This window comes from Macaca nemestrina, unplaced genomic scaffold, assembly GCF_043159975.1.
Source record: "Macaca nemestrina isolate mMacNem1 unplaced genomic scaffold, mMacNem.hap1 Scaffold_148, whole genome shotgun sequence".
In the NCBI taxonomy this organism is placed as follows: Eukaryota; Metazoa; Chordata; class Mammalia; order Primates; family Cercopithecidae; genus Macaca; species Macaca nemestrina.
In genome coordinates, this window is record NW_027257631.1 from 93029 (window position 1) to 106586 (window position 13558).

Here is a 13558-nt window from a genome sequence, read left to right on the forward strand (position 1 = left end):
ATTGACACATAAAATTAACCATCATACCTGGGATCCTGTTACAAATGCAGATTTTGAGGCCGTGCCACAGACAATCACATCCCCAAGCCCCCACAAACTGTGTCTTCCTGTCATTACATCACCACCTTTCTTTGATGCAGGTTAGAGTGCTAAGAACACCCAGACGCCACTTCTCCCCACTTTATTTTATTTTGGTGGGAGTGAGGAACAGTGCCTAACCTTGCATGACCTAGGTTTGAGGTTTCTGCTCTTGGATATGGTCATTGAAGGGGAGAAGAGTTCATATCCAACCACTGGCTTTCCCCAGCACAGGGGTAACAGGAGGGTGGGATCATAAGGAGTGCTCTGAGAGCATTAAGGGAGTAACGCCATTAAGGCCTCATGAGCAGACAACTAGGATGAATGGAATCCATATTTGCAAAGATCAGCAGCAGTTATGCACTAGGGTTGAGGGCAGGAGCTATAGGCAGGAACCCCAGGGGCAAGGGAATCAGTTGGAGGCAAGTTCTGGGACAAACTATTAGGAGTGCAGATGAATACACAGGAGCCAGTGGTATTCTGAGGCAAGGCACAAAAGTTACTTGGAGATGAGGGATAGAAAAGGGTATCATCGAGGCCACTCACCCTGGAGTTCCTGCAGTTGCTTCTGGACTCCTTCCACATGGAGGTTCCTGTGCTCTGATGAGGACAGGGAGGGGTCCACCACCCACCCACACCAGCAACCCTTGTAAGAAGTGCGACTTTGGTGGGTGACTGTAATCCCAGCTACTCTTGAGGCTGAGGCTGAAGGACTGCTTGAGCCCAGGAGTTTGCACCCAGGAGTTAGAGTCCAGCCTGGGCAACATAATGAGACCCCAACTCTTAAAAAAAAAAAGTACACCCTGTTGGAGGTGTCTATAAACTTGATGCCATCATATGCAATGGTCAGGAAAACAAGTGACATATGGGAAATAATGTCTCTTCTCAGGGATGAGTCCTTATGAATTCCACAGCCCCAGCCACCCTGCCACCCTGTCCCTAAGGAGAGTGTGCCAAGGCCCAAGGAAAAGAACAGAGCAGCTGTGGATGGACTCTCCTGGCTGTGGCTGCCATATGCTGCTTTCTGTCCTAATCAAAGTTTCCCCTCCACACTCCACACAATTAGCACATAAATGAAAAATGTCAAGCACAAAAGAAAGTCATCACTGCAGATCTACATAAAATTATAGCATGATGACATGAATAGCTTTATGTTAATGACTTTGTTAACTAAAATGTAAAGGATATAAAACTGTATCTGCATTATGATTACTTTTACATAAAAGTGTGTGCATATATGTATTTATGTGCACATATATATGTATTCAAGTATTTATGACTGAATTGTTCTCAATGATTCTGAAAAATGGCTATGTCAATTTAAATGCTTGGAAACAATATATGTGAGTACTCATATCTCCTCCCTCCAACTTCACAAATCATCTTGGGAAGCATACACTTTGCCTCACCATTTAAACTCCCAAGATTGTGTCCTAATGGACCATTTGCAGAGAGACATGTGTGTGTGTGTGTGTGTGTGTGTGTGTATAGAGGTAGAGCGCATGAGACATGAGTGAGTTCAGGTGTCAGAGTTAGCATGTGCTGGGAGCACAGGACCACAGGAAATCGTGGGAATTGGCAGGAGGATAAATGACTGGAAGACGAAGGCGTCTGAGCTGGCTAGGGAAGGAGGTCAAGGCTGTGGAAGCCTGACGTACAGAGAGGAAATAGAGGGTCCATGTGATGGGTTCCATGGGTCCTATCTACAAAGGACCCCTGGCAGCTCTGAGAGCCTGAGCTGAACAGACACTGTGGTTGATGGGTACCATGGGAGATGATCTCTAGTCCCCACGATGAGTCTGAGAAGCACACAGTGTGGTCTCTGTTCCCTGGGTGAGAGGACCAAGGCTTAGAGAGGTACAGGAGCTTGTCTTTGGCTATTGAGGCACTACAGGGAAGAACAAGGTTGGCATTATTCTTTTTGTAATGGCAACTATCCCCTTAGTTCCTAGTTTTATGAAATTCACACTCCAACATATGGCTCCCTAATGTACATGTACATAAAGAACTGAAAAGTGGCAAGTGGTAGGAAGGCGGCAAGTGGTAGGAAATAACGTTATGCCAAACACGAAAGTGGAGGCATAATTTGTCAACTGGTGGTACCTCTCCTATGTCCCATTTATAGGACTGTGACTTGAAAACGTCACACTGCTATTATTTTAATTTCAAAAAGTATGCCTGCTGATTGCCTAACATGCAAGCATCACAGAAGTGTGGACAATAAATTGCGCAAATGTTCCGTTCAACTCTTGCCTGCAATTCGGAACTGCTATAAATGCCAGTTGTTGAGAACTGACCATAGGGTGAGATTGTGTGCTACCACTGTTTGTTTAGAAGTGAAAATAAATGGCTGAACCCCTTCAAGAACATGGACATGGAGTGCCCGGTGTCAGCTCTCTGAGGAGCGTGCTGGGCAGATGGGCTGAGTCTCCCCTCATCACCCCCACCGCAGGTGCTACCCTGAGACTCCTCCTTGAAAAGTGCACCTTCGGGAAAGGGAGGGGTTGGGACGGTGGATGGAAGCCCCTGGTGTGCCAAGGTAACATGCCTGCTTCTGTGGGCCTCCAGGTCGAGCATCTGACAGAGTCCCACTGTCTCTCAAGGCCAATCTCTGGAAGGAGCGTGTGTCCTTTCTCATCAGGATTTATTGACAAAATTACCTATGAAGGCAAGCCAGATTGATGTATCTGCTAAGGCCAGCCAGGGATGAACAGGGATGCAGTGCTTTCAGTCCTGGCCCCGCTGGCTCACGGTTGGGGCAGGGGAAGAGCAATCCAGGGCACACAACATACAACATGTAACGTCACTCTTTATTAGGAAAATAAAACGGTGATCATGAGTGGGGCGAATACACAGAGCAACTGGCTCTCTGGGTGGTTATGTCATGCGGCCTGCAAGTTAACTCTGGCTTCCTGGTCAGCCAGGCCTTACGCTGGTGAAAAGAGGAAACAAAGAGGATGTGAACGAAGACAAAGAAGACATCGAAGGGCTCCTTTTAGGAGATTTGCTTGAAGGCCTCCGCTGGGATCTTGCCCTCGGTCTAGAGAAAGTAAAGAACAGGAGTTGGGATGTTAATAAAGCCAGGTGCCCTGGGTTCCATCCCCACACTACCCGGCCTCCATCTTCTTGGCCCTCCTGACGACCCAGAGACAGCTGTCTTTTACCCACTTGATTCCCAGACCTCACCTGGAGCATAGTGAAGACCTGACCAGCTCTAGTGTAGTTCCACTCATTGTCCTGAAGGCACCTGGGGTGGGAGAAGAACAGGTGCTCTCCATTACTACCCCAGGACAGACACGCTGACTGTGCAACGCCACCCTTAATCTATGCTACCTTTTTGGTGGGTCACATGTACCAATATGAGCACTATTGTAACAATGAAAAAAGGCCTAGGGAAAACCAAAACGCCTATCCCTGACATTAATACCCACTGGAATTCAAATCAGAAACACAGGGGTATTCAAATGAACAAGAGAGCTTAATACATATTGATAAAGAAAGATGTTCAAGAAATAACAAGTGGAAATTCAATAATACGTTTCTTTTTAATTGAGATATAATGCACATACCGTAGCAGTCACCATTTTAAGGTGTACAATTCAGTGCTTTTAAGTCTATTCACAAGATTGTGCGACCATCACAACTATCTAATTCCAAACTATTTTTATCACCTCAAAAAGAAACTCCTTAACTGTTAGAGATCACTCCCTGTTCTCCCTCTTCCCCAGATCTTGGCAACCACTACTCTGCTTTCAGTCTCTACGGATCTGGCTATTCTGAACACTTCATATGAATGGAATCATATAATTATGTGGCTTTTTGTGACTGGCTGCTCTCACTTAGCACATAATGTTTTCAGGGTTCATCCACGTCATAGCGTATATCACAACTACATCCTTTTTCATGAATGAATAATATTCCAATAATATTCCACCATATGGATGTACCACATTATCCATTCAGCTAAAGGTCAATCGATGTGTTTCCACTTTTTGGCTATTTGGAATAACGCCACTATGGAAATTCATGTGCAAGTTGTTGAACGGGCATATATTTTCATTTCTTTTGGTATACACTTAGGAGAGGGATTACCGGATCATGTGGTAACTCCATGTTTAAGATTTTGAGGAATTACCAAAATCTTTTGCCCAGCAACTGCTCCGTTTTATGGTCCCAGTAGTAATACATGAGATTTCCAATTTCTCTGCATTCTCACCGACATTTGTAATGTTTCCTTTTACTGACTAAAGCTATCGTAGTGGCTATGAAGTGGTAACTCACTGTGGTTTCGACATGCGTTTCCCTAATGACTAATGATGTTGAGAAGATTTTCACGCGCTTCTTGGTCATTTGTACATCTTCTTTGGAGAAACGTCTATTCAAATCATTTCCCCATTTTTTAATTGGGTGGCTTGTCTCTTTGTTGCTGAGTTGTAAGGGTTCTTCTTGTCAGCGATGTGATTTGCAAATATTTTCCCTTGTTCCCATCAGTCGGTTTTCTGCTTTCTTGATAGTGTCTGCTGATGCACAAAAGCTTTTAATTTAGATGAAGTCCAATTTACCTATTTTTTTCTTTGGTTGCTTGTGCTTTTGGTTTCATATGTAAGAAACGGTTGCCTAATTCAAGGTAATGAAGATGTACACTCACGGTGTTTTACAGTTCTAGCTCTTATTTTAGGTCATTGATCCATTTTCTGCCAGTGTTTGCACATGATGTGAGTTAGGGGTCAAAATTAATTGTTTTTGCGAGTGGATAGCCACGTCTCCCAGCACCACTTGCTAAAAAAGACTATTTTTTTTTCTCCATTGGATTTTTTCAGCACCCTGAATGATAATCAACTAGACACAAATATGTGAGATTATCTGTGGACTCTCAATTATATTCCATCGATTCCCACGTCTGTTCCTATGTCGGTACCATACAATCTTGATTAATGTAGTTTTGTAGCAAGTTCTGAAATCTGGAAGTGTGAGTCTTCTAACGTCGTTGTTCTCTTTCAAGATGGTTTTGGCTGTTTGTGGTCCACTGCATTTCCACATGAATTTTGGGATTACCTTGTCAATTTCTGCAAAGAAGTCAGTTGGGATTCTGTCAGGGACTGCAATGAATCTGCAGATTGTTCTGGGTGGTACTGCCATCTTAATGATATTAAGTCTTCCAATCTATGAACGTGGGATGTCTTTCCATGTACTTAGGTCTTCTTTAATTTTTTTCAGCAATGTTTTGCAGATTTCAGAGCATAAGATCTGCGCTTCTTCTCTTAAATTTGTTCCTACACACTTTATTAATAATTTTTGATGCTACTGTACATGGACTTATTTTCTTAATTTCATTTTTTGGATTGTCCATTGCAACTACATAGAAGTACAAATGATTTTTGTATGCTGTATCTTTCAACCTTGCTGAACTGGTTTATCAGTAGTTTGTTGTGGTTGATTCTTTCAGATTTTACAAATGGAAGGTAATGTCATCTGGGCATTATGCCATTTAAAAAATATTTACATATATCAGTATAAAAGTATAATACCTTTTTCATGGGCCCACTTTTTTTTGGAAGCAAAATATCCAGATAGTTATTCTTCCAAATTGCATGTGAGTTTCCATTACTCATTCCTCTGATATCCCAACTCCCCCCATCCCCATGTACTCCCAGCACTCACTTCTGAGACCACTCCAGTTTCATCCCAGACTGGGCAGAGAAAGCCTGCACCATTTCCTGCTGCTCCTGGGAGAGGGAGGGCTCAGAGCTGGAGGAGAGTGTGGACACTGGGATGGAGAAGGCACTCTGAGTCTCTTGGGGGCTGGCGTCCCTCACAAACAGCTCATCATTCACGATGCACAGACTGGAGGAAAGAAAAATGCACCCTCAAACTGGACAGGTAGATAACTCCACACCCCCAACAACAGGATCCTTCTTAACCACTGCCACTCAACAACCAAACTCCTTCCATATCCCTAACTGTGCCTGCCTCCCAGATTTTTTGGCTGGTGCCCTCTAACCCTCCCACAGAGTCCACCTTTGGAGAGGTTGTCTACCAGCTTCACTAGACCTTTAGCTCTAACCCCAACGCATTTACCCTGTACAACAGTCCAACGAAGTGGATAGTCTTATTCCAATTTTCAGAAAAAGGCACTGAATCACAGAGAGGTCGAATAAGTTGATCAAGGTCACACACTTTGTGAATGTTGGGGTGAGGAACAGAATCTGTATTCTGACTCCAGGGTCCACACTCTTAAACACTAGGCTAGACTGTTCCTTGGATCTTCCTGTTGGCCTTCCACAACATTGAGAACACCCCGAGGACTGCACCCACCACATTTCCACGACACGGGCCCCAAGCTTGGATGGGTGCTCCCACCCACAACACAGCACTAACCTGGAACTGCCGCCAGGGGTAGCGATGAAGGTCCGAGTGAAGGCGAGAACAGAACCCTGAGACTGTCCTTCCACTTCAAAGACAACAAACACCACCACCTTAGAGTTGCACAGGCTTTAACATGCTCACACGGTGATCCCCTGTCAGAGTCTTGCTTGACACTCACACAGAAGGCGGGGCAGACCAGGACAATTGTTCACTTGGAGTCAGGCGGATGTGGCAGGAATGGGGAGGGCAGCAACAGGAAGAATCCGCTCCCAGTGACAGGGCCCCTATCATATGTGGGGCCCTGTGAAAACCACAAGTTCACTTAATTCCTATTTCACAGCAGCCCAAGAGATAGGTTATTAGCCCCATTTTGCAAATGAGGAAACTGAAGGGTTAAGTAACCAACCACAAGTTCACAGAGTAAGGACCTGGGATGAGAGCTGCCAAACTCCACAGTCTATGTCCTTAACACACGCCTGAGCTGTGCAGGGCAGACAGGCATGGACCTAGGTCAGAGCAGGGTGGCTTGAGGGCAGAGTGGGGGTGGGAAAACACGGAGGGAAGAAGAGGAAGGAAAGGAAAGGAATGAAATCAGGGAAGCTGGGGGAGTTCTGAGAGGGAGCCCAGCCAGGGGGAGGGAGCAGTGGCGGATCTGGGGAGGGGACTCTACAGACACTCACCTTCCTTGAAAACCCCATTGACAGAAAAGCAGAGCATCCATTCCTGAAAGGGAAGAGCTCAGGTGCTCAGGATCCTCCTTAACCTCCTACCCACCTCTGGCTCTCTGGGCCTGCCCAAGGGAGGAAGCAGGTGCTCACCGTCTGGCACCACATGTCCACCAGGATGGAGCTGAGGTCATGCTGAGTTTTGGGCAACGCACTGAGGGAGTCCACAATGTCACGTTTTGTGTGCCTCAGCAGTTCCCCCTTCAGGTCTGTAGAGAAGAGAAGCAAGGAACGGCAGGGTGGGGCGGGGCAGGGGGCTGCCACACCCTGGTCCTTGGCCCCTGTGATTGTTCCCATCACACCCCCTTACCTTGCCCACTCTTCCCCATCACACACTTACGGGGGTCCTTGAGTGTTTTCATATTCCTGCTATCCTCAAAGTACTTGCGCAAGCTGTTCCTAGGAGAAACAAAGGAGCAGGAGTGGGTGGCCCGGCCAGTGCAGGCATTTCCAGGAGTTGGCCTGTGTCTGCTGGGGAGACACACAGCCCCAGAGCAGGGTCTGAGTCGTGATACTCACGGGGCTGAGTCCTCGGCGTCGAAGGGAATAGCCAAGGAGAAGCAGGCCTCATCGTGGTAAGCACCGAGGAGACCCTGTCGATCTCCAGAGTCATAGATCGAGTAATACCTGTGGGGAAGCAGTGAGGATAGGCTACCTCTGTGGCCTGGGCCCCAGATGAGACTTGAAAACTCCCATGAGCTGACCTGTGCATGGGTAGCCCAGCCTGTCTCAGCCCTCCCCTTCCTCATGGTCCCAGCGTTCCAGGGATACTCACTGCTGCAGGAATTGCAGGACTAAATGCTTTAAGGTCTCAGATCCAGTAAAGTTTTCCTGAAATCAAAAGACAATTTGGATCTATGCGGTGGACAAAGCCTCCCTTACAACACCCCAAATCTTGCTTGGTCCTTCTTCCTCACCTTGCAGGGTTTCATTATCTCAGAGCTGTCAATGTCAACAATCATTGGTGCAGATAACTCTCGGCCGTCCTGGAGAAGGAAAGAGGAAGTCAGCAGTGGAGACCAAGGAGGTGGAGCTCGATGACCGATAAGATGAACATGCCCAGGGAGACAAGCATCAGAGGCCAGGTGGGAAATGGGCCTGGAAATTCCAGTGGGCAGCTTTCTCATGGGGTGCTGGACATCTCTACTATTACATGCAAACGTGTGTGTGTGTGTGTGTGTACACATTTTCAGGGAGAATATTCTTGTCTTTTTCAGGAATCCTTGCCTGTAAAATGGATGAGGATCTGATACAAGCATGTAATCTAGGCAAGACCCAAAGGACTTAAGGGCAGGTGTGGAGGTCATGTTCTTGAGTAAGAGGAGACAATGATGACGGTATTATACATACTTACCAGGCGTAACAACTTGGGGAAACAGTCCCGGATGGCACTGTCCAAAACCAAAAATTGAATGAAGTGACTGACAGTTCAGGGTGGCACAGTCTCTCTCCCACTCCCTCTCACTCTCCTCCCTCTGCTTCCTCCTGGTTAGCTTCCATCTAGACTGTCCTGACTCCCTTTTCTCCAGTGCCACACGAAGCAGCACTGGGAGCCCAGGTTCCAGGGCTTTCTTCCCCTCCCTCCCTCCCTCCCTCCCCTTTGTCCAAGTCACTGTGGAAGGCTCTGCAGGGAGCAGAAAATGGGGTGGGAGCCCAGAGCTCTGCTACCTCACTGGCCGTCCATCAACTTGCCTGACCAGGCCCTGGCCAAGACCAGGTCAGCCCTTAGGGATGGCCCAGGATGCTGGGACAGGGAGGTGAGTGAGGCCGGGCTCAGGAGGCAGAAAGGGGAAGGCAGAGGGGACGACATCAGAAATGGGGCGAAGGTAGGGGAGGGAGAGATGGGTGAGACACAGGAGAGGAGAGACAAGGGAGAAACAGGATGCAATGCAAAGGGGAAGGAAAGACGCTCTACTGTGGAGGTGGAGTTTAGGGAGGAATAGAGGAGAAAAGGGCTCCCCTGCTGCAGCCCTTTCTCTCACTGCCCCCTGGCTGGCCCTGGGGACTGAGGCAGGAAAGGAAAACATGCACCTGTTGGGCTGGGGCCCACTGGATGCAGCTGGAGCCTTTCTCACCTGTGTGGGCTCAGTCTGAGCTGCGCATGGGAAACAGAGCAGCCACGGGGACAGGAGACCTTCTCCCAGGAGGAGTGAAGGGTCAGGCCCCAGCTCAGCATGGGGTTCAGAGTCTGGGGACCCCCTCTCCCGACCACTGCATTCTCTTCTGATGGTCACTGACTCCTGTGACCCTCTGTGCTGACGCCTTGACAGAGGAATGCTACCCGCCTCGGGCTACCCAGGACTCCTCTGAGGGCCCAGGCAGGACAATGTGAGGTGTGGAGGGAAGGAGAGGCAGTGCCCTGAGAGGCCTGTCCTTCTGTCTCCCCAACCTCCTCGGCCCTCTGCCTTCCACTCCTGCCTCAGGAACGTGGCTCGCTTCTGGTCCCTTGACTCAGGAAACCCAGGTTTCTCCCCAAGGAGGGCCCAGCTCCTGGCATTGGGCCAGAGGAAGAGATGGCATGACAGCAGCCACCCAGGGCCTCGGCCCTCAGTATGAAACAGGGAAGCCCCCATGCCAGCCCAGGACAGGTGGGGGGGACATTTTTGGAGCAAGAGAAGGAGAACGCCTCTCAGGACAGGGGAGGGAAGCCCCATCTCAGCATGGAGGCAGGAAGGCCTGTGTCACATGAGGCCCTGGACTAAAGGACTCTTCTCAGTCCAGGGCACCAGCATCTGAACACTGTTGGTCTTGGGGAGGTGGGGGAGTCCTGCTTCCTGGAGCACACTCACGGAGGGCACGCTGGAGGAGGCTTGGTGGAGACAGGCAGGAAATGCACCCCAGAGCAGGTGAAAAGGGGAGCATGTCAGAGGAAGGAAAGGAGACCTCTAAGCACAGATGAGTGAGTGACACAGAGAAAGGAGTGTGTGTGTGTGTGTATGTGTGTGTGTGTGTGTGTGTGTGTGTGTGTGTGTAGGAGGGGAGGTTTGTGGTCCTCCTAGAGGACCAAGGCCACTCCTTCCTGCAGAAGGGCACTTTCAGACACAGCTCAGTCACCCAGGTAGCAAAGGTGCCCAGGAGGGGCGACAGGGGTTGCCACTGACCTTACATAGGCGGACTGGTCCGAGAAGGTGCTGCACAAGGGGTTCCCTTCTAGCCATAGCTCTTCGAGCTTCAGCCCTTTCACCTTGCCCAACTCCCATGCCGACTCCAGCTAAGAAAGATGGGGAGGAAACTGGAGAAGGAGGGCCAGGGAAAGAGAGACACCTGGGACCGTGGGTCCCGAATTCCCCCAGCCCTCATAGTCACCCACAGGTACCTCTGCCTGCCTGTTGCCATTATCCTGATGTGTACTGCCATCCACCCTCCATCCAAAGTTGATCTGGCTCCCCCTTCTCACCTTATTTTTGGAGAGGTTCAGGGTCTTGACTTTGGGAGCCTTCTCTATAATGTCAGACAGGCCATCCAGCTGGTACAGTTTGTTGTTGCACAAGTTCAAAGACAATAGCTTTGGGTCAAGAAGAGTTAGAGTGGGGGCTACTATCTTGGGCCTCGGAGACAAATCTGCCCTCCACCTTACCTATTCCACCCCTCTAACTAAATACCAGCACTGGGCCTAAGGCTTCACCTCAGGGAAATTTCTTTCAATGATCTTCAGGGTGGCAGCCATGCAGTTTCTTCGATTCAGGATTATATCAATGTCACGGCCCATCAAGTCTTGAAGAAGCCAGGAGAAGGGAATCAGAAGGCTGGGAGGGCCCTGGCTGGACCAGAGCCAGCACCAACCGCTCCGTAAATTGCCATCCCTAAGTCTCCCTCTCAGGCAGACCGCTCTGCCCCCGCTTGCCTTAGAATTGCTGCTGTCAGCCATACCTGGGTCAAAGCGGAGATTCTGGAGATCAAGAGCTTGTTGGGAGACATTGTACCGTTTGTTCATAGTCAGCTGCAGAGATAGAGATGAAGACAGAGGCTCTGAGGCTCTGGTGGTGGTGGTGGTGGTGGTGGTGGTGGTGGTGGTGGTGGTGGTGGTGGTGGTGACGGGGAAAGAGGGGACCAGGGGAAGAAGAGGTGGGTCCAGGAAGTGAGCATACAATGATCCTTGAGTCTGTATTACCTTAAGCATCTCCATTTGGCCTGGCTTCAACTTATTCTTCACAGAGTAGGGCGCAGTAGAATGATTGACAAATATACATATCTGCAGGGAGGCAGCGTGGTAAGTACCAGGACCTCTAATCCCAAAGAGGACGACCAGCCCCCTGGCCTGTCCTCCTGCCCAGAGACTAAGTACAGGGAATGCCCTCAACACACACCTTTCGGTTCTCGTCATCACAAATCTTATAACTGACATCCTTCAATACGGAGGCAGTAGTAGCATCCTGGACAAAGAAGCATGCCCGATTTCGGATGTAGTGAAACTACAGGGAGTGAAGGCAAGAGCAACAGCATCAGAGGCCAATGGCCCCTGCTGAGCCAGGCCTCTCCTCGTCCCCCGTGCCCACTCAACTGGCTTCACCATCCTCTCTTACATCAACCGGAGTGAAGGGGGCACTGCAGTGGCTCTGGATTGAATTCATTAGCCATGACTTGTCATACTTTATCCCGTAAGGAATCTAAAGGTAAAAAGAAGAAATAGGAGAGAAGGGAGAGACAACACGGAACTAAGGATGGAGAACAGAACCAACCAGCTGTTTTTTTTTTCTTTTTTTCCGACCTTCTACTTAGCTTAGACCTCTAAAGAAAGGACCGCTGACATGATTTATTATTTTTGTGCCAAATATGGACTCCCTAAACTCCCGTTCCCCCATTCCGAAGCTCTCCTCCGAATAATCAGCTTAGGGTGTTTTAAGTGGTCTTCCTTCTATCAGGTTCCAGAATAGTCTACCTAATGCAGACCCCACCCAGATACTCACTGTGACCTTGAACCAGTTCCTTGTGTATCCATCTTGTGTGTTCTGCCTCATTTTTCTCCCTGGAGGTTTTCTATTTCTCCACGTGGTAATACAGATTTCGTCTTCACTATGCCATTTCATTCTTCTGTCGCATCGGATGCTATAAGGAGTGCTGTGGGGAAGAGGAGAGAAGGCGGGTATCCATTAAATCTAAGAACGTCTTCTCTACATGCTCCACTCACTGACGCCAGGGCTACAATTAGGATTGCTCAGCCACTATTCCACTTCCAGCATTCTTCAGCTCTCTAATGAGAGAAGAAAAGGAAGACCACAGAGAATGAAAGGGTTGCACAGTCCCGGGGGCTGCTACATGCAAACCAAGCTGCCTGGTCACTTACTGTCTTAGTTGTTGGTCCTTGTGGACATCCCGCATCTCCACGCTTCCATCATTCTCCTGGCAGTGTGAAGACGGACGCTCGTACCCACCATGTTCATGATGACAGTTCCTCTTGTCAGAATTATCCCGGAAAGAATTCCCACCTTTCTTTCTTCCTTGAAAAGGGCTACCATGGTCATGGCATTCTGCAACTGAGAACAAAAAGACACGTTTGAGACACATCAATGGTCCACTTACCATGTACCATGTCGTGAGCTAACTCCATGGTAGGGCAAGTAAAGTGCCAACCCGCCACACAAGCCCCAGAAAACAAACTCCTCTGCCTGTCCAGATACAACAACCTTATCTCACAGGTGGCACAATCAGGGGAGGAATCTTGGGAGAGGAAGCAACTGTGTCGAACCTCTTAAGAAATGGAGCAGGAATTATAAAGAACAGAGGTGCGTATGTCCATGGGTTGGACTAGACACTAGTCACACCCCTGGAAGGGGTCCTAATCTTGCCTTCTCTCAGGCTTCTCTAACCTAACAACCACACCAACACCTGGGAGACAAGCTCTCTCACACCTCCCAAATCCAATCTCCAAATGCATTCTGTGAACAATCAGCAAGTTATACTTCTTTGCCGGTATAGTACAAGCTTTAATGACAGGTGGGTCTGATGTAACAGCTTCTCAAGCTGCCCTCCTGCCTCCAGCCTTGCCCTCAACAATACTCAATTTGAAATATCCAGAGCAAGCTTTCTTTTTGCCCAGCCCGAAATGCTTTCAGCCCAAGAGACAACTCTTCCTAAGCAAGTGACAGAATTACTAGAAAGAAAATCAGCAGATATTGAAAACCACTACAGTAACAGGATCTAAATGACATAAATTAAACACTGTACCCAACACACTGTACCCAACAATGAAAACAGAGCGCTTTTTTTCCCCCTCTACTGTCTTGCAGCATTCACGAAGGTAGACCATCTCCTGGACCGTCAAACAGACCTCAACCAATTTCGAAATGTACACCTTGTCTCAGGGCACCCTTATGAATAAAATTTCGGTCACTGCTGACCTCTCTGCAATGTACTGATTATGGCCAGGCCTCAGATGAACTTCTGCAGGG

At 48.6% G+C, this 13558-nt stretch overlaps 1 protein-coding gene across 1 annotated transcript; it reads right to left on the reverse strand.

The window, feature by feature from the left end:
• Positions 1-2869: 2869 nt before the first annotated feature.
• Positions 2870-12699, reverse strand: LOC139361297 (nuclear RNA export factor 2-like). The gene is made up of 20 exons (XM_071089912.1): positions 12454-12699; positions 12077-12227; positions 11693-11776; positions 11477-11581; positions 11281-11361; positions 11040-11109; positions 10795-10883; positions 10567-10674; positions 10271-10380; positions 8524-8560; positions 8087-8155; positions 7945-8000; positions 7689-7796; positions 7510-7568; positions 7263-7378; positions 7125-7167; positions 6457-6529; positions 5740-5922; positions 3265-3325; positions 2870-3118 (listed from the first exon to the last, which is right to left on the reverse strand). The coding sequence occupies exons 1-20, from the start codon at positions 12690-12692 to the stop codon at positions 3074-3076; spliced, it is 1887 nt and encodes a 628-aa protein (XP_070946013.1). The 5' UTR covers positions 12693-12699; the 3' UTR covers positions 2870-3073.
• Positions 12700-13558: the final 859 nt, after the last annotated feature.